Source organism: Brachyhypopomus gauderio, unplaced genomic scaffold (genome assembly GCF_052324685.1).
Source record: "Brachyhypopomus gauderio isolate BG-103 unplaced genomic scaffold, BGAUD_0.2 sc175, whole genome shotgun sequence".
In the NCBI taxonomy this organism is placed as follows: domain Eukaryota; kingdom Metazoa; phylum Chordata; class Actinopteri; order Gymnotiformes; family Hypopomidae; genus Brachyhypopomus; species Brachyhypopomus gauderio.
The window spans coordinates 25,201-46,453 of record NW_027506996.1 but is presented as its reverse complement, the minus strand read 5'-3'; the positions used below and the strand labels follow the sequence as shown (position 1 = coordinate 46,453).

General features: G+C 46.0%; 1 protein-coding gene across 4 annotated transcripts in view; it reads right to left on the bottom strand.

Moving 5' to 3' along the window:
• Window positions 1-386: 386 nt before the first annotated feature.
• Window positions 387-21,253, bottom strand: part of znf512b (zinc finger protein 512B) — a 44,322-nt gene continuing 23,455 nt past the window's right edge. For 3 of the 4 annotated variants that reach the window (XM_076995057.1, XM_076995060.1, XM_076995058.1), the window contains 13 exons: window positions 19,502-19,710; window positions 18,103-18,338; window positions 12,490-12,561; window positions 11,716-11,850; window positions 11,448-11,575; window positions 9,654-9,746; window positions 7,926-8,027; window positions 3,064-3,261; window positions 2,390-2,746; window positions 2,125-2,226; window positions 1,850-1,912; window positions 1,496-1,594; window positions 387-1,207 (listed from right to left, as the gene is read on the bottom strand). In XM_076995057.1, the coding sequence (XP_076851172.1) occupies window positions 836-1,207; window positions 1,496-1,594; window positions 1,850-1,912; window positions 2,125-2,226; window positions 2,390-2,746; window positions 3,064-3,261; window positions 7,926-8,027; window positions 9,654-9,746; window positions 11,448-11,575; window positions 11,716-11,850; window positions 12,490-12,561; window positions 18,103-18,338; window positions 19,502-19,710 (2,166 nt within the window). In that variant the 3' untranslated portion in view covers window positions 387-835. The remainder of the gene's footprint in view (window positions 1,208-1,495; window positions 1,595-1,849; window positions 1,913-2,124; window positions 2,227-2,389; window positions 2,747-3,063; window positions 3,262-7,925; window positions 8,028-9,653; window positions 9,747-11,447; window positions 11,576-11,715; window positions 11,851-12,489; window positions 12,562-18,102; window positions 18,339-19,501; window positions 19,711-21,253) is intronic. The other variant, XM_076995059.1, reaches the window with a different exon arrangement.

The window sequence follows — 21,253 nt, the reverse complement described above, 5'->3', positions numbered from 1 at the left end:
CGATGGACAAAATGAACTGCTCTGTATATACAGTATTCATATATAGCTATAGATGTTGTATATATACACCATACAGTATATCCGTGATAAAAACACCAGCTGTAAATTAGCTCACCATGCTAATTGAATAACTTTGATATATATATATTTAAATAATAAAAAACCTCTTAAACACAAGATGAAACTACAGACTTGTCCACTTAGCTACCCCAAAAATTAGCCTGAAAAGTTTGCAATCTGTGCTCTACAAAATGTTTTGTGTGTGTGTGTGTATATATATATATATATATATATATATATATATATATATATATATATATATATATATATATATATATATATATATATATATATATATATATATATATATATATATATATGTGGCATGTATTATAAAGTGGTTGATTACAATTAACCCCACTGTCTGAGTAGCTTAATTGGTGAAATGAATTCTAAAAATGGAATGAAAAGGAAAAGAAAAAGGATTATTATTATATATCAGTATATACCAGTAGACACATATACTGTATATGTATATATCAGGTTAAAAAACAGATCAGTGTAAAACTAATACGAGAGCCAATTGTGTTATCTCTCGCTCTCCTCCTCCTTCTGTTTCTCTCTGTCAGCGCTGCCTTCTGTGTGACCCTTCACCTCAGTGCCGGAGACTTATCCTAGTTTCACTTCTGTACTGGTGCGTTACTAACAGCATCCTGTCTGGTGGGGAAGGAGTTGTAGTCATGTTACTCTGTGTGTGACAGTCACGTTACTCTGTGTGTGACAGTCACATTACTCTGTGAGTGACAGTCACATTACTCTGTGAGTGACAGTCACATTACTCTGTGTGTTGCACCTTCTTGGATTTTCCCCTCTTCTTGGCAGGGGGCTGTGTGTCTCTGGTTTGGGCCACACGTCCACCGTCCTCAAGGGTGGACGTTGGGGACGTGGTAGTGCTGAAGGTAGTGGCCGCTGGAGGTTGGGCTGGTGTTGGCGTTGGGGCGGGATCTGGGGGCGGGGCTGGGGCTGCTCCGGGAGCGGGGCTCAGAGTCTTTGCTGGGTCGGAGGCGGTCTCGCAGGGGCGTTCTTTGGGTTTCCGGCCTCTCTTCTTGCCGGCCATTCCGTTTTTCGTGTCTTTCTGCAAGCCGTTGCTTTGCAGCTCTTTGCTCTTGCTGTTAGGCACCACATGCCCAGATGCTCGAAACCAGTTCTGTGAGTCAAAATGAAAGGTCCACAGGGGAAGAGGAAGTGATATCAATAGACAGGCCATGCATATTCACACTCATCTGATGAGTCAAATGAAGTGTGTGTGTGTGTGTGTGTGTGTGTGTGTGTGTGTGTGTGTGTGTGTGTGTGTGTGTGTGCATACATCCGAGCTTGCCAGTGTACACTCTGTGCTGTGCCTGAGATAGCGTCCAGGCTTTCCAGTGTGTGTTCATGTGTGTGTGTGTGTGTGTGTGTGTGTGTGTGTGCGCACGCACATGTGTTTGTGGCTCACCTGAGAGTGTGTCTTGCTGATGTGGTATTTCACTCCACTCTCAGAGCTGAATTCCTTCTGGCACAGCAAGCAGGTATACTTTCCCACATTGCCTTCTCCCTGCGTGTGGTAGAACGTTACTGCTAAGGTACACTTTGCTAAAACTGGTTTTTATACCCATCACCAAACTTTAATGTGACGAGACCATAATCTGATCAAGACAAAGATAGACTACCATGTAAAGCGGTCATTTTGAGTGTTAGCTGTACATGTAAATGTAATGGTTTTAAATTATGCAGCCTGCAGGCGTGAGACATATCCCAGGAGTCCGAGCGGCGGCGCACCGACAAAGAGCAGCTGCACATGCCACTGTACCTTGAGGCAGTTTGCCAGATGAGCCTTGAGACCTGACACGCTGGAGTAAATGGCCTCACAGCTCTGTCAAATGACATGAAGCAGGGGGAACGTTAGGCTAGTGCCAATCACAGCAAACACACAACTTTCCACACTGATATTTGGATGATATCTCACTAGGAACACTTGAAAGAATCCAGAGATTCGTTATCCATTTCGCTATTCTTTTTCTTTATTTGGGAAGGGAACTGTTTTGCATGGGCGTATATTTTGTGAAGGTTAACCAGGTCACCTACGCTATTGGGGCAACAGATGAAGCCTTTCTCCTTCACTTCATTCTTCCACGTCTCTAGGCTTTTGGGGCTAAAGTTGGGGAGACCTGGTCGTGTGTAGTTTAGCTAAAAGGAGGCAAAGGGAGGCAGCACCATAAACACCCATTAGCATCGAAATAACAATGGACAGACAAACAGACAGAGATTACAGAAGGAGTGAATACAGTGCATGTAGGATACACGGCAGCGTCCTGAAGGTCTGTCGGTGAGGACAGCCTCCCTGGCTCACCCTCTTGATGTCGGGGACGAGGTCGTCTTTGATGCGACGTTTCGTGCCCCAGTCCTTGGCCAGCTCGTCCTCTGCGATCTCCTGCAGGTGGAAGACGGCCACCTGGGCTGAGCGTCTCCTCACCCTGCCGCTGGGGGTGCGCTCCAGATCCAGCAGTTCCTCAGCCTCTGCCCGCACCTCCTTCTTCTCCTCTTTCTTCTCCTCCTTCCCCTCTTTCTTCTCCTCCCTCTTCTCCTCCGTCCTCTCCTTTGCCTTGGCCAGGCTCTTCCTCAGGATGTTCTCCGCCGTGCTCCTCTCCGTAGGAGACTGCTCTTTCTCCTTCCTGCACTCCGGCTTCTCCTCCTCAGTGGCAGGAACCTGGATGCAGCCAGCAGAACTTGTGGTGTGAGTTCGGAGGAGGCCGGTAACTCAATACGAGCTGGCCCGGTTTGCCCCCATTTACTGACAGAGTTCAATCTTCACATCTGTTCTCAGAGAACAAACTTAGCAGAAACAGAAGCTCAGTGAAATTCAATACTGAAAATAGAAACCCTGAAATCTGAATTTCATGCTAAAGTCATTAATGGCTACGTACACCTTATACCACTCTTCACTTTGAAGTCAAAATGTTACCATTGAATGTTATTGTCACATTTATTTTCACACTCATCCTCTGCTGGACAGCACGGCCTCACCGGACGTGTGGGAAGGGCGAAGGCAGCGGGGGAGGGGTGCTCCGAGCGCACGTGGTAGTCTCGGCCGGCTTTGGAGCGGTACGTCTTGCCACAGTGCTGGCACAGGAACACAGGCTTCTCGGCTTCTGACAGCTCCTGACCGCAGCGCTTCTGATGGTACTGATAGCCCATCAGACTGGAGAAATGGGCAGAGCAGCCCTGCAGGTGTGTGAGCAGAGAGAGAGAGAGAGAGAGAGAGAGAGAGAGAGAGAGAGAGAGAGAGAGAGAGAGAGAGAGAGAGAGTCAAAGAGAAGAGTTATAGTCAGAGAGAGAGACAGTCAGAGAGAAGAGAGTAATAGACAGGAGAGAAAGAGAGACAGGCAGAAGAGTTATAGACAAGGAAACAGTTAAAGAGTTAGAGATTATTATAGACAAAATATAGAGTGAGAGTGAGAGAGTGAAAAAAAAAAGAGAGAGAGAGTGCTCAAAGCTGGCTTTCAGGTTTCAGCTAGCTACATCAGCAGACATCTTTCTTTGATTAGTATGCACGTTGAAAACTATTGTTTCATTCATGTTAATTCTTTAAATTTGATTATGATATCCTGCAATATATTTCCCAATTTCAGTTTTGATATACAATTATTATTTAGAATGCTTGAACCGCTCTGCTGTAAATTACTAGTACGGCCCACACACTTTATAACAGAAACCACAAACTTGCAGGCTCTTCACAGGGGTCATCAGGCAGACATCTCCCTCCTTTTGTCGGAGTTTCGCTGAATTAAGTTCATGAAACCTCAAGAAGTCTCAGTGGGAACTGGCAGCCCAGCCCCACCCATCACTTCCAAACCACATACAAAATCTCTTTAAACATAAATCCACATTGTGAGTGAGTCTGAAAACCATTAGTGCACGCTCAATGCCACCAGTTCCACATGGGCTTTACACACTACACCAACAACACACGCTGAGTTCATCTCCTTATTTCTACCCACTGCGCTGCCCCCACACACTTCCTAACCCCTAAAAATTAAACCTGCCGTCCTTGGTGACGAAGGCCATGTCCAGCCTCCCCTGACACCGTCAACGTATGCCCAGTGCCACTGATTCCGTCTAGGTCAACTTTTCAAGACGTGGCAGTGCCATGACCCATCCGTGCACACACCTGTGCTGTCCTCCACGTTCGTGAAACACCCAACACCTCAGGTGCTCTAACTTCATAATGTACTTCCTCAAAGAGTTCTCCTCCTCCACAACCACTGACCACATCTATCAGATACTACAGATTATTCCTTCACAGCTACCCTTAGCTTACCTCTTAAACCAAATTCCATATGCAATGAACACTTTAAATGTGATGAACATCTATATACCTAGATATTTGCTTTTCCAAAGTCATAGGGTTAGGGTTGAGGTTGGGGTTAGGTTTGGGGTTAGAGCATAAATTGATATTTATTTTAAAAAGCAATTCAGGGTTCCATATCTTTGGTTAAAAGAGTCATTATGGAAAAATACATGTACCTAAAACTGGTGGCTGGATTACCCTGCCACATCACACAAAAAATTGGTTCCTGATTTTCACATCTAAAATCTGCTATAATATGTGCAAAATGGTGCAACATGTCCAAAACAGAATTTAAATCAGCCCGGAACAAAATGTATTAACACCAATGAGACTCCAGTCGGTTCCACAGTCCAAAGACAGACAGACAGCTTTCAAACTGAAGAAAAACTCCGTGTAAGGTACATCCTCCTGCAAAGATCAATGCACACCCCATAGGAACTTCATCCAAGAACAGCAATGCCCATTAGGACAGAGACGCATCAGGAGGCTTCCCTGCACGTTCAAACATCTGTACTCATCAGGCATTCATCGTGAACAAGGGTGCTACTCAACAGGAGGGAACGTACTGACAAAAAAACTTTATTGGCCATTGCAAGTGGAAAGACTACCTAGATGTTCCACACAGACTACAAAATGGATCAGTGGTTTGTGGACAGACTGAACAAAAACGTGATTTCTGGTAAATGTACACAGCATTATATTTAGAGACGATCCATAAACACACATCAGCAAACCTCAAAGCCTCATCCCAGCTACAAGGCTGGATGGGGTTGTTTTAATGGTGACATGGCTCCAGACTGCCAGACTGACTTGGTGGGGGGTTGTTGTTTGTTGTTTTAGGTACAAATAGCCCATTTGCCCTTGTAGGTGACAGTTGTCATCATTTGCATACTGTAGTTTTGCATTGATATAGAGATTGGCAAGTGACTCAAATGACAATGACTTGATATTTGATAGTAGTGACCAACAAAACAGGCCATGGTCATTTTTAAAGAAAGCACCAATATGTGCTAAAACGTCATTATGTTCTGATGGGAAAGTGGCATTATGAAGCTAACAATTCAGCTAACAGTACACATCACCAGATGAGGCTGGTTTATCATCATATTTAATAAAAACATTATTATTGTAATGGACAAAAACATCTGATTGTCTTTAGTAATGACTATAGTAATGACTTTAGTGCTTTCAGCATTAACACAAACTCATACTAATTCAGCAATGAACTTTTTCAGAAACAACGTCAGCAGTGTTGTGCTAAAAATGAACTAGTTCAAAGTTCAGTTCATACTAATGAATATGAACTATTTCACATTCATAGTTATCATAGTAATTTTTTAATACAGCAGATCGCCCACAATGTAATCCATTTCACGCTTGTCCACTTCTTCTTGGGAAACGCTGCAGGTCCTTTAAAAACTGATGTGATCTTCATTTGCGTGAATGAACTTTGCGGTTGTTGCATCGTAGTTCTTAATAATTTCTAGTATTCATCATTAAGACCAGGTGGGCACAATTTGCTTAAAAACGGGGGTTTCCATCTCAGTACCCACACACGTGTTCATAAAATGTATTTAAATGCTCAAACAAACTTGTCGTTTTCACTACGTGAGCTGTGTTTACGGAAGCTCCATGCGGCGTGCAGTAAAACTGTCAACAAACGTGAGCAGCGTTCACTCTTGCGAGACTGAACACCGCTCGCGTTCACGTTCATTGTTTATAAACTGAAAGGTTCAAGTTCAGAATTCACCGATACATTAACGCGTTCAAGCACAACACTGAACGTCCGAGTTTGTTTTTGATGCTTCACATTTCTGCTAGCTAGCATGTAAAGAACATGAAGTACTAGCTTAGTATGGCAGTTGGCAGGATTAAAAGCTGCAAGACATTTAATAAATTCAACAGCGTGACCATGCTAATGACAACAATGGTTTGGATTGGTTCTGGTACCGAACCTGTCTATTGGTTATTGGCTACAAGTCAGTGGCTCAAATGGCTGCGCTGAACCTAAGACACGCCCCCTAATTGGCCTCTCCTCTCCCTACATCCTGCCCCCTCATCATCAGCTGACCCTAAGACACGCCCCCTAATTGGCCTCTCCTCTCCCTACATCCTGCCCCCTCATCATCAGCTGACCCTAAGACACGCCCCCTAATTGGCCTCTCCTCTCCCTACATCCTGCCCCCTCATCAGCTGACCCTAAGACACGCCCCCTAATTGGCCTCTCCTCTCCCTACATCCTGCCCCCTCATCATCAGCTGACCCTAAGACACGCCCCCTAATTGGCCTCTCCTCTCCCTACATCCTGCCCCCTCATCAGCCACAGGCCCCTTCGCACTGTGGTCTCCGGACTTGTTGTACACGTTTCATCGTCAGCGTGCGGGTACGTAGATCATGATCAAAGCGCGGGCTGACACTGTCTGCGCCAAAGGGCCACTGAAGCGCCCAACGACCATCGTGAATGCAGGCATGTGAAATTTTAAGTCATGCAGTTTGGAAAAAATGGCTGCACATGTGACCACTTTAGTTGCCGTGTAAAGTCTGATGGTGTGGGGCTGTTTTGCTGCCTCTGGGCAATGATAGCTTGCAATAAATCAGAGAGATCGTGAATTCCAAGATGTAAGATGAAATTCTAAGCAGAATGTCAGGGCATGTCTGTCTGATCTGAAACTAAAAAGAACGCCTTGCAGTATATGAGAGTTTTCCAAAACGCATAAATATACAGTGGTAGACTTTAGCGAGTGCTGATCTCAATCCCAGTGAAAACTGCAGTGTGATCTAAAGCAGGCCAAACAAGCACCACTTCTGCACACCGAGACGCAGCTGCAGTATACGTAACCAGCGATGGAGGATCACGCCAAACCTACGCAGTCAAACTGGATTACGCACTGAACTGCAGCTACAGCGTCTGCTTATAAGTGGTGGCACGAGTTATTAAACATTTATGACTTCACATACTTAATGACCTTGATTGCTTTAACTCTGTTCAGTAAGGGTGTAACAGAGCATGTGACGTTCATTAAATGAAATGAAGAAACAAGTCTTTATTTATCTTTGAGTTTTACGACGATCACATGCCATTTATGTGTAATCCCAGGTCATTCTAAAGAACTCCTACATTTCCAGTGTGTGTGTATGTGTGTGTGTGTGTGTGTTGATACAACATTGAATGAGGGGGAAGAGGGTTGCCAGGTTGTGCACAATCCCTCTGCGAGAGTACGTTACTTCTGGAATGAGGAGGAAAAGTGATTGCGGTAGGGAGTGGAAAATGGAAAAAGCCACGAGCTCTGTCTCATTCCTCACTGCGGAAGAGTAATTGAAAACAGAGCTACGATGTGCATGCGGGCAGCATGACAAGTCAGGAAGAGAGAGAGAGAGTGAGTGAGAGAATGAGAGGAAGACAGAGGGATGGGAAGAGAGAGAAAATAGGAAATAAGGACACGGGACAAAGGATGGCAGACGTAGGTGTGATCGTGACTGGGTGAGAGTGAGAGAAAAAGAGAAAGCGTGTGCGTGCGTGTGTGTGTGTGTGTCCTACCTCACTGGGACACTTGATTCTCCCCATCTGTTTGAGAACTCTGCGGAGTCTCTCTCTCTCCTCCTGCTCCTGCTCTCCCACATTCTCATTCCCAGAGGGCTGCTAGAGGGGGAACAAATAAAGTGTAACACATTAGTGTTCCACCTAAACAAGCCCCAACAACTGTGTGGCACCTAGAGTCAAACTGCTGCTCCAGTCACACAGTCAAGGAAGAGAAAAACGTTACAGACTTGCACAGGGACCTCACACTATATTTACAACCACTGTCAAAGACGTCCATTGTCTTAATAGCTTTATTTCCTTCCAATCCAAAAAAATAGATGAAAAAAATAAAAGAATTAGGGAACCACAGGAGAGCAGAGAAAAAATTAGACATGTTGTAGTGCACTTAAAAGACATTTTAAGGACAAATTAGGGATATCTGAAAAAAACAGGTTCCACCAGGCTGTAGCTACAGTATGTACTGCTACGCCTTCATTTGAACACAGCGATAACCTTAGAAACCAGAATTGAAATGTGTCTCTGTTTTTTTTCCTGTTGGTCATTTAGTAGGGAAAAGAGACCGTTTCACCTTATGGAGACATCATTACACCCCCATTATTTCTTTTTATACAGAGAGTAAAACCAGGCACGCACACACAGACACACACACCATTGAACGCTCTGCTGTCTACAGCAGCACTGTCCAACACACCAGTCTCTAACCAGACACTGCCACTGACCAAATGAAACCGGCATGATTTTTAATGGGGACAAAACGCGTAAGGCCAGGGTCTCTCCAGGGGGAAACCCCACCCCCCGCATCGCGTCACGATCATCGTGCAGCGTTCCTGTCTCCTACAGTAGGCACATGGCTCCATTAGTTCTGTCAGAGCCTGCAGATCATTAGTTCCAATATCAGACGCTTCAAAAGAAGGAGACAAAAGTAAAAAGGGAAATGGGGAGAAAGGCGAGGGACATCTTCCCCCGGAATCAGAACGGGGCACATTTTTTGGACCAATCACAGCAGTACGGGTAAAGAGATCATTGGGGGGGGTGGGGGGGGGGGGGGTGCTGGCCAATGAGAAGCTGAGGAAAGAAAGGTCTTTTTCCTCTGCGTGACCCACACGAGATGTACATTGTACACTTCCAGAAAGCCATGCCCTAGTGCACGCACATCTCACACACGCACACACAAACATGTGCACACCAATAACAAAACAGACTTTTGCTGTTCCTGAGCTCATTAATGTTTAACAGTAGTTTAGAGATGCACGCTTGTGCATAATTTATTCCCTAGGTGCCTGGATCGGCTCACTGGAGTTCTGGTGAGGTGGTGTGAGCATCCTCATACATCCCTGAGGGGCATCTCCCTCTAGGCGAAGCTCCACTGAGCAGAAAGGCATTAAAGCCCCACTGATTTATTGCTCGTAGTACATATATGAGGTGAAAGTTACATTGAAAACAGAGCTGAATTTGCAGTGGTTGGACAAAGTGACTTAAAAAAAAATTACCCTGAATTTTTTGACAGCAAACGGACAAAGAGGCTGGTGCAACCCTGGTGCAAGCGTGCAGTGGTGCACATGACAGATGATTGGCTCACAGGGGTTTTCTTTTCCCCTTTGTTCATTTTTTCATTCATGAATCCCAGTTTTCCATCCAAAATAGTAACAGTCATTTGAGAGTGTAGCGTAGGTCTGTCTACACACACACACACACACACACACACACACACACACACACCCTTACCTTGGTGGTATGTTCAGCCATAACATGGTAATTGAGACCTGCTTTGGATCTAAACTGCTTGTGACACTGTTGACATTTCAGTGCATCCTGAAGCTGGAAAACAAACAAACAAATAGCAGGTCAGAAGTCAGAGGGTCGTCCTGATTATCATTTTAGCATTTGGACAACGTTAAGGTTTAATTCCAGGCTCTGGAAGTTATGAAATCCATAATCATAACAGTAATGATGCCAGTGAAAAATTGCTACATTAGAAATATAAGGTTTCCTGACAAATGTCAACCAATAAAGAAAGAATATACCACCAATTAGAGCAATAAGGAGAACAGACCTTGTGGTTAGGAAGGGGGCCTTGTTTATCACAGTAGGGCTAATTATTCTGTGTTAGAGGGGGGTTGGTGACTTACAGAACTGCCTGTATGTATTCATGCAGACAGATCGGTGCCATAACAATAACATTACTGCCACCACAAAGCAAATGACACCCTGCACCACACTGCTAATGACTTCGACAGACCTTTATAGTTGACTCGATCAAAAATTGATCAAACATACAAAACACAAAAGTGATTCACTGGGGTATATGCTGAGGTACCGGTTTTTCAATTCTTTAATCTTTGTATAAGCAAGGCGAACTACAAAGTACATACGATCTACAATAAGCACATCAATGAGCACTTAATGCATGTTCCCCTACATTTATAGAAGCAGGCTATGGGGAAAGCTTAATGTCCTAAAGGTCTTCACCGGTTACTTCCCACTGAGCTCACAGCTGCCCAGTCAATAGTGCACTTCTAACAGCTCCCCTGGCCCTTCGCTCGGGGTCCTGAGAGAGCTGTCTAATAGTATGCCTGAAGCATTCTGCACACTGGTGCACTTTTCTACTCTGGATTAGTAATAAACTGCTGGGAAAGGGTGGACAAGTGATATGCCTCAACACCAGCCATGAGGCTAGAGCATAGAGCTGTTTATTGGATTGACTGAGATAAATTAATCATCCTGATCTGTGTACAGGGCTAGCACAGAGGCTAATGATTTTAAAATAACGCTCTGGCCATCGCCAAAGGCGTCCCGTTATGCCTGACACACAAGCAGATATCCTGTATGGAGAGAAGGTGGGGCCTTCCAGCGGTTTATATTTGTTTGGACCATCGATAACTACAGAGGCAAATTTTCAGACAACAGATGAAAGATGGAGGCGACCCAATGAGGCGATGAGGCCCAACACTCGGTTCTGACAGCACTGATGGTGCGCTGTGACAGCATCACCATCACATCACAGCAGATGTCACACACTACACACTGAGGGAAGTCAACAAGATGAAATGTTTGTCACAAACCGTTTGAGTGCAGATTCTTAGAAAAATAACTACGAGACCCGCTGTTTGAAGCATCCTTAACCCCCCCCTCCCTCTCCTCTTCACACCCTGATTAGATCTTTGTTGAGTCAGGTGTAGCTTCTAATACATTTACAACGTGACCTACGCTAGCAGCTCGACAGATTGCACAGAAGATTCAGCGCACCAAGGGCAGAAAGCAGCGTCGTCCCAATGGCCTCTGCCTGATGGCATAACTGCCATAAAAGAGCTGAACCACTCGCACCTTTGTAGGAACTGCTACACATTACTGGGCCACATACAGCCACCATGGGAATGATGAACAGATGGGGCCCGAGAGAGTGAAATTAATGTTCATTTGAAAACGTAGCAGGGCAGTTGCTTTTATCGAGCGGTTACATGAAGAGCACGGCACCTCCCTGGCTAAGTACATTAATTGGCAGTTGGCTTGACCCCTGACCTTTTGACAGATCTCCATATGCTTCTTAAGGCCGGGGACAGTCTTGCGGGTGACTACGGAGCAGGTGGGGCAGGAGACCTCTCCTCGCTCCAAGATGGTCTGCTGCCACTGGGCTTCTGCAGGCACCGCTAAGGAGGACAAACGCAGGTCTGTATGAGATAAGAGCTACAGTGGACAGGAGAAACCCCCCACCCCAAGATACGAGAGAGAGAGAGAGAGAGAGAAAGAGAGAGAGAGAGAGGAGAGGCGGGGCACTTTTTTTTTTTACCTTGGCTGTGGGAGGGAGGTTCTCTCCTGTCTTTAACTGGGTTTGTTTGCTTCCTCTGGGGCTCCTCATTGAACAGCGCCCCCTCTGACCGCTTTGCCCTCCCCGCCTTCATCTTCTCCTCCGCCTTATTCATCCCTGCAAGAGACCATGAAGTTCACCACAACATAACATCACTCAATACAACAGCCAACACAGAGAAGCACAGCAGATAAGTAGTAGACCGATAGAAATGCTAATATGTAGCATGGACACGAAGAGGGTAGAGGTGCATTCATAGATCTATATCCCCAGCCTATGGAGATAGCCCTCTGCACCCACCCACAGGCTACTGCTAGTGAACTGCACTTGCAACTGGTTTCTACACCTTAGCCTTGAGCAGGAACCTCAGCTAACTGACCTTAATAACATCTCCATGTTTAAATATGGAAGTCAAGTAATGGGATGAAGAGTTCCTGTCAAACACTCCCACCATGTCGGTTCTGACGGTTGAGTCCTGCGTGTAACCAGATCTACTACCGCAGTGCATCCTGGCACTGTGGCTGTGAGAATCACAGGCATGCTCCAACAGGATATGAAACACTTCTCTAATGGTGCGATTAGCATAGCGCCAATTACAGCACGGAAGAGAGGACTGTGAATTACAACCGCATGGCTAGGACGCCTCAACAAACAGTCACGTTAAAGTACAACTCATCTCAAATTGTAAAAGGAGGGAAATGTGTGTGTGTGTGTGTGTGTGTGTGTGTGTGTGTGTGTGTGTGTGTGTGCTTCTACCTTTCAAGCCAAATGTCCCAGAGATGGAGGGCTGCTCCCCGGTGAACTTTTTGGGAGTCTTTTGCTTCCTCCCTAGCTCAAATGGAGAAAAGAGAGCAGCAAGAGCTCAAACATCTCACCAAGTCACCACACACCACTACTTTCACCACACACACCACTACTATCACCACACACACCACTACTATCACCACACACACCACTACTATCATCACACACCACTACTGTCACCACACACACCCCTACTTTCACCACACACACCACTACTATCACCACACACACCACTACTATCACCACACACACCACTACTATCATCACACACCACTACTTTCACCACACACACCACTACTGTCATCACACACCACTACTTTCACCACACACACCACTACTGTCATCACACACCACTACTGTCACCACACACACCCCTACTTTCACCACACACCACTACTGTCATCACACACACCACTACTGTCACTACACACACCACTACTTTCACCACACACACCACTACTTTCACCACACACACCACTACTGTCATCACACACCACCACTTTCACCACACACACCACTACTGTCATCACACACCACTACTGTCACCACACACCACTACTGTCACCACACACACCCCTACTTTCACCACACACCACTACTGTCATCACACACACCACTACTGTCACTACACACACCACTACTTTCACCACACACACCACTACTTTCACCACACACACCACTACTGTCATCACACACCACTACTGTCACCACACACCACTACTTTCACCACACACTACTACTGTCACCACACACACCACTACTTTCACCACACATACCACTACTGTCACCACACATACCACTACGGTCACCACACATACCACTACTGTCACCACACACACCACTACTGTCAACACACACCACTACTGTCATCACACACACCACTACTGTCACTACACACACCACTACTGTCACCACACACACCACTACTGTCACCACACATACTACTACTGTCACCACACACACCACTACTGTCACCACACACACCCCTACTTTCACCACACACACCACTACTATCACCACACACACCACTACTATCACCACACACACCACTACTATCATCACACACCACTACTTTCACCACACACACCACTACTGTCATCACACACCACTACTTTCACCACACACACCACTACTGTCATCACACACCACTACTGTCACCACACACACCCCTACTTTCACCACACACCACTACTGTCATCACACACACCACTACTGTCACTACACACACCACTACTTTCACCACACACACCACTACTTTCACCACACACACCACTACTGTCATCACACACCACTACTATCACCACACACTACTACTGTCACCACACACCACTACTTTCACCACACACTACTACTGTCACCACACACACCACTACTTTCACCACACACCACTACTGTCACCACACATACCACTACGGTCACCACACATACCACTACTGTCACCACACACACCACTACTGTCATCACACACACCACTACTGTCACTACACACACCACTACTGTCACTACACACACCACTACTGTCACCACACACACCACTACTGTCACCACACATACTACTACTGTCACCACACACACCACTACTGTCATCACACACCACTACTGTCACCACACACCACTACTTTCACCACACACTACTACTGTCACCACACACACCACTACTTTCACCACACATACCACTACTGTCACCACACATACCACTACGGTCACCACACATACCACTACTGTCACCACACACACCACTACTGTCAACACACACCACTACTGTCATCACACACACCACTACTGTCACTACACACACCACTACTGTCACCACACACACCACTACTGTCACCACACATACTACTACTGTCACCACACACACCACTACTGTCATCACACACCACTACTGTCACCACACACCACTACTTTCACCACACACTACTACTGTCACCACACACACCACTACTTTCACCACACATACCACTACTGTCACCACACATACCACTACGGTCACCACACATACCACTACTGTCACCACACACACCACTACTGTCAACACACACCACTACTGTCATCACACACACCACTACTGTCACTACACACACCACTACTGTCACCACACACACCACTACTGTCACCACACATACTACTACTGTCACCACACACACCACTACTGTCACCACACACACCCCTACTTTCACCACACACACCACTACTATCACCACACACACCACTACTATCACCACACACACCACTACTATCATCACACACCACTACTTTCACCACACACACCACTACTGTCATCACACACCACTACTTTCACCACACACACCACTACTGTCATCACACACCACTACTGTCACCACACACACCCCTACTTTCACCACACACCACTACTGTCATCACACACACCACTACTGTCACTACACACACCACTACTTTCACCACACACACCACTACTTTCACCACACACACCACTACTGTCATCACACACCACTACTATCACCACACACTACTACTGTCACCACACACCACTACTTTCACCACACACTACTACTGTCACCACACACACCACTACTTTCACCACACACCACTACTGTCACCACACATACCACTACGGTCACCACACATACCACTACTGTCACCACACACACCACTACTGTCATCACACACACCACTACTGTCACTACACACACCACTACTGTCACTACACACACCACTACTGTCACCACACACACCACTACTGTCACCACACATACTACTACTGTCACCACACACACCACTACTGTCATCACACACACTACTGTCACCACACACACCACTACTGTCAACACACAACACTACTGTCACCACAAATACTACTACTGTCACTACACACACCACTACTGTCATCACACACACACTACTACTGTCAACACACACCACTACTGTCATCACACACACCACTACTGTCACCACACACACCACTACTGTCAACACACACCACTACTGTCACCACAAATACTACTACTGTCACCACACACACCACTACTGTCATCACACACACCACTACTGTCATCACACACACTACTGTCACCACACACCACTACTGTCATCACACACCACTACTGTCACCACTACTGTCAACACACACCACTACTGTCATCACACATACTACTACTGTCACCACACACACCACTACTGTCATCACACACACCACTACTGTCATCACACACACCACTACTGTCATCACACACACTACTGTCACCACACACCACTACTGTCACCACACACACTACTGTCACCACACACCACTACTGTCATCACACACACTACTGTCACCACACACACCACTACTGTCACCACCACTATTGTCATCACACACACCACTACTGTCACCACACACACCACTACTGTCACCACACACACCACTACTGTCACCACACACCACTACTGTCACCACACACACCACTACTGTCACCACACACCACTACTGTCACCACCACTACTGTCATCACACACACCACTACTGTCATCACACACATTACTGTCACCACACACCAATACTGTCATCACACACATTACTGTCACCACACACCAATACTGTCATCACACACCACTACTGTCACCACCACTACTGTCACCACACACCACTACTGTCACTACACACACCACTACTGTCACCACACACCACTACTGTCACTACACACACCACTACTGTCACCACCACTACTGTCACTACACACACCACTACTGTCACCACCACTACTGTCACCACACACACCACTACTGTCACCACACACACCACTACTGTCACCACCACTACTGTCACTACACACACCACTACTGTCACCACCACTACTGTCACCACACACACCACTACTGTCACCACCACTACTGTCACCACACACACCACTACTGTCACCACCACTACTGTCACCACACACACCACTACTGTCACCACCACTACTGTCACTACACACCACTACTGTCACCACCACTGTCATCACACACACCACTACTGTCACAACCACTACTGTCACCACACACCACTACTGTCACCACACATACCACTACTGTCACCACACACACCACTACTGTCACCACACACACCACTACTGTCACCACACACCACTACTGTCACCACACATACCACTACTGTCACCACACATACCACTACTGTCACCACCACTACTGTTACCACACACCACATCTGTCACAACCACTACTGTCACCACACATACCACTACTGTCACCACACATACCACTACTGTCACCACCACTACTGTCACCACACACACCACTACTGTCACCACCACTACTGTCATCACACACACCACTATTGTCACCCTCTTCCAATCTCCAACAGCAAAAATTCCACACACTCAGAAAGTGGCTACTTACCAGGGCACGTGCCTGTCGAGTGTCCTAAATGTCGGTGTACTACACTAAATGGCAAAATCATACTGCACGTCCAATTCTATTGCTCACAACTGGCTCCAGGCCTAATGGACTTTGCCTGCTGTCTTTCTAATCAGCCACCGAAGCTCACATATGATGCTGCATCATATGTGACCACCTGTTATCCATGTGTTCCTCCAGCTCAGTGTCGTTTATCTCCATCGAGGCGACAGAGCTGGGGAAGCGCTCACACCACGGGCCTGCGGTCCTACTGGGGTCAGGCGTCCGGATGGACGGATGGCCGTGAGAGGTTTTGGTGTTCTGCTGTGTAGCGGCTCTCTTGATCACACCACTATCGCCCACACAAACTGTTACGGCACTTCTCAGACCCCGAACGCAGTGTCTGACTCAGACACACCGGCCCCGCACAGAAGTGCATGCACACACACTCTCTCTCACACACACACACACACACACCAATCCCGCACATAAATGCTTGCATACACTCTCTCTCTCTCTCTCACACACACACACACACACACGCTGGCGTTCTCTGCAGGCTCCGCCAGAGAACGACAAAACGAGGGGAGAGTGTACCCAAACAAAAGCCATAAATAGCACCCTCACAGTATGCGCCTTCTAGTGTTTGTGTGTGTGTGTGTGTGTGTGGCGAAGAGAACAAGCCGTCGCCACCAGCAACCACACAGTGGCTCAATGACCTGCCCTCAAATGGAGAAATGCCACTGAAATGGTCCTGCTTTAAAGAGACAGTCCTCCATTCCTTCATATCTTCCTTTCTTTACGTTTTCAGTGTTATTGTGCAGTGTTTGCCATAAGAAGTCACCTCTGTAAAGAAACCTAGACCTTACACCACAGCTCTGCGTTTTGAATGTACATGACTGCAATAAGCACCTGGTAATCCCAGCAAAGCTGCTCAGAACATGAAGAAAAATATTTAAGTAATTGGTTGTTAAAAGCTATTCAAAGTTCTCTAGTTTTCATCACATAAGGGCATGCCCACTGAGGAATCCTGTCTGACTTGAAAATGGCTTTTTATTCTAAATCCATCTTTAATTCAGTGTGCAGACAACGTATATTTGACTGTTGTGCTTATCCTGAGGATACCCTGGAAGATAAGCTGTGTGCTTTTAAAAACTAGCAGACTTGTAGCAGGGCTGCAGCAGAGGGGTGTTGGGGTAAGCTTACTGTGCTTCATCCTCTCTGGGTCTTCCTCGGGGAAGGGTGGGGGTAGACTCCCCCCCTCACTCTCACTGCCCCCCGCGTCGTGTTGGGGGTCCTCCTGCAGGTGTTGCTGGGAGCTATTCTGCTGTCTCCTGTCTGGCCTCTGGGGGGCGCACTCCCCATTCTGAGAGGGCTGGGACACTTCCTGGGTCTTCTTCACCTTGAAGAACATGGGTGATGGGGGACTGTTCTCTATAGGCCTGGGGTGAGGAAATGCACGCTGTTACTAAAACACACTACCGTACCACTGAACATCATCAGAGCGCACTGAAAGTTTTTTTTTTTATTACAAACTGCACATTGACATTAGAACTACAAGTTTGGGTGGCGGGCACATCGTGGAATAACACTGTAGCCTACTTCCACGCTAGCAGCAAAAACGGAACAAGAACAGTATATTGCGTTTACCTGAAAACAGATGTGTATTTTGGGCAATCGAAAAAATGATGACATCATGCTAACTGAAAAAGACCAGGCCGCCATCTCTGTGGAATCTGATTTAACTCCCTTAAAGCTTCTTTTGTGAGGAATGGTCAATATGAGCAGCACTTCAGGGTCAAGTTGCACCAACAGGTCTTTAGGCTGATGTAAGTGGTTGTTCAAAAAAAAAATACTCTGCACAGTGATAGTTATCATTAAAATAGATGCTGAGAGAAAAAAAAAAGGTATCAGTGTCCCGGGTACAGTACAAGGAGCTAAAAACTGTTCTTGTGGCAACCCTTAGCCTATGATTCCAACTAAGATGTCTTTTTCGATAGGATTTTCCAACCAGCTTGGTGTAAGTGGTTGGTAACTCTCACACCAACCATTTACACCAAGTCTGAAGGGAATCCTCCTTTTAACGGGAACCTGAACACATAGCTTAAACAGTTGTCTGCTTTCTTATGTTCTTTTCTCTAGTCTTTATCCAATCGGTATTTGGAAAAGTGTAATATGATAATAAGCCTATAAGATGTACATTCTAAATTAAATAAATTACCATCATACTGGAATGTGCAATGAGAAGTAACAAAAAAGAAATCTACAAAATAATTCTAGTTCTTTGATTTTCTAGCTGATTGTCTCGTTAAGCTTCAGTGGACATTTGTTTTAAACCGTATTATTTTAAGCCTTTTAAGCTACCTTATAAACAGAAACTGAATTTACACGTGTTCCCAGCAAGGCGCTAATCTTGTGTCCAGCCTTAGTGTAAATTCTCAACCAGATTTTAAAATTCACACCCAGCAACTTACAACCAGCTTAGCCTGAGACCAGATGTGAGACCTGTTAAGTGCAACTAGCCCCTTCTGCTAGCAGGAAGGTTGCTGAGGTAAACCAGGCCACGGGGTGGGGGAAGGGCAGGGTGTGCTAAGGCCACTCCCACCTTTTTTTGGCATTGCTCTTTACAGAGCCCTTGTGCAGTTTAGCCTCAGGCTTTGGCTCCGCCTTGTTCTCCATGGGCACTCCGGCCTTGGTCTCCGTGGTGACCCGCTCCGGGTGATTCCACAGCTTGTGCTTCTGCAGGCGCACTTTAGTGGCGAACACGGCCTCACAATACGGACATCCGTGACTCAGTTTCTCTGCCATGGTGGCCTAGCACACACACACACACACACACACACACACACACACACACACACACACACACACACACACACACACAGAAAGATATGCTACCTGTTACAGCAGCACATCATATTACTACTCATAGTGCAATACAAAGGCACTAAAGTGGGTTCGGGCCTGGCTGAGTCAGTGGGGCTCATTTATCAAAGCCAGTGAAAGAGTAGCACAGAACAGGACCGAGTGTGAAAGCGTGGAAATCCCATGTGGCGTTTATTAAACGTATACCACTCGTCACTGTATGTGGCCTTGTCCACTGAGGAATTCTGCCTGAGTGAACTGTGGCAGAGGAGTACACACAAGAATGAATTACCTTTCTCACGTCTCTGTTTATGACCTTTTATGGTAAAAAATAATGCTCCTATTCAAATTTGAACAAAAAAGTATGAAGACCTCTTGACTGCCATCATAGAGAACTCACTTCATTTGAGGTTTCATGATTTGAATATTTATATACGATGGAGTTGTTACAGTTTCTTGCAGAAAGTAGACGTTGTTACAGTTGTGATCAAATTTATTCAACCCCCAATGCTGCGAAGGGTTTTATGGAATTCAGTGCACATTTGTAATTGTGTTCATAATGAAATCTTACAAGGACTTGTTAAAGAACTAAATGCAACTAAGATAGCATCAATTTTTTTGGTCATAAAGTATTAAATGGCCTTTTTGTGATTTCTTCATTGACACAATTATTCAACCCCTTTACGACTACCACTCCTAAGAACAGAGGTTCATTCCAGTGTTTTCCATCAGGTATTGAAAACATCTGTGGATGTCAACGAGCAGCAATCAAGCATGATAAGCACCAATTAGGCAGATTTAAAAGGACTGTGATACTCAGCTCCTTCTAGACATCTACTGGTGTGTTTCCAAGCATGGTGAAGGCAAGAGAATGGTCCCAGAAGACAAGAGAAGAGGTTATTGCTCTTCACAAGAATGGCAATGGATATAAAAAGATTGCGAAGTTGTTAAATATTCCAAGAGACACTATCGGAAGTATCATTCGCAAGTTCAAGTTAAAGGGCACAGTGGAAACGTTACCTGGTCGTGGCAGAAAGAAGATCCTGACCGCGACTGCTGTGCGCTACCTGAAGCGTAATGTGGAGAAAAATCCCCGCGTGACTGCTAAGGAACTGAAAAAAGACCTGTCAGATGTGGGCACTGAAGTTTCAGCTCAGACAATAAGGCGCGCACTGCATAACGAAGACCTCCATGCCAGAACGCCCAGACGCACCCCCTTGCTGACTCCAAAGAACAAGAAAAGTCGACTGCAGTATGCCAAAAGTCATGTGGACAAGCCACAAAGGTTTTGGGACAGTGTACTGTGGTCAGATGAAACTAAATTAGAACTGTTTGGGACAATGGACCAGCGCTATGTTTGGAGAAGGAAGAACCAGGCTTATGAACAAAAGAACACCTTGCCTACTGTGAAGCATGGCGGGGGGTCAATTATGCTTTGGGGCTGTTTTGCTTCTAATGGTACAGGAAAGCTTCAACGTGTGCAGGGTACCAT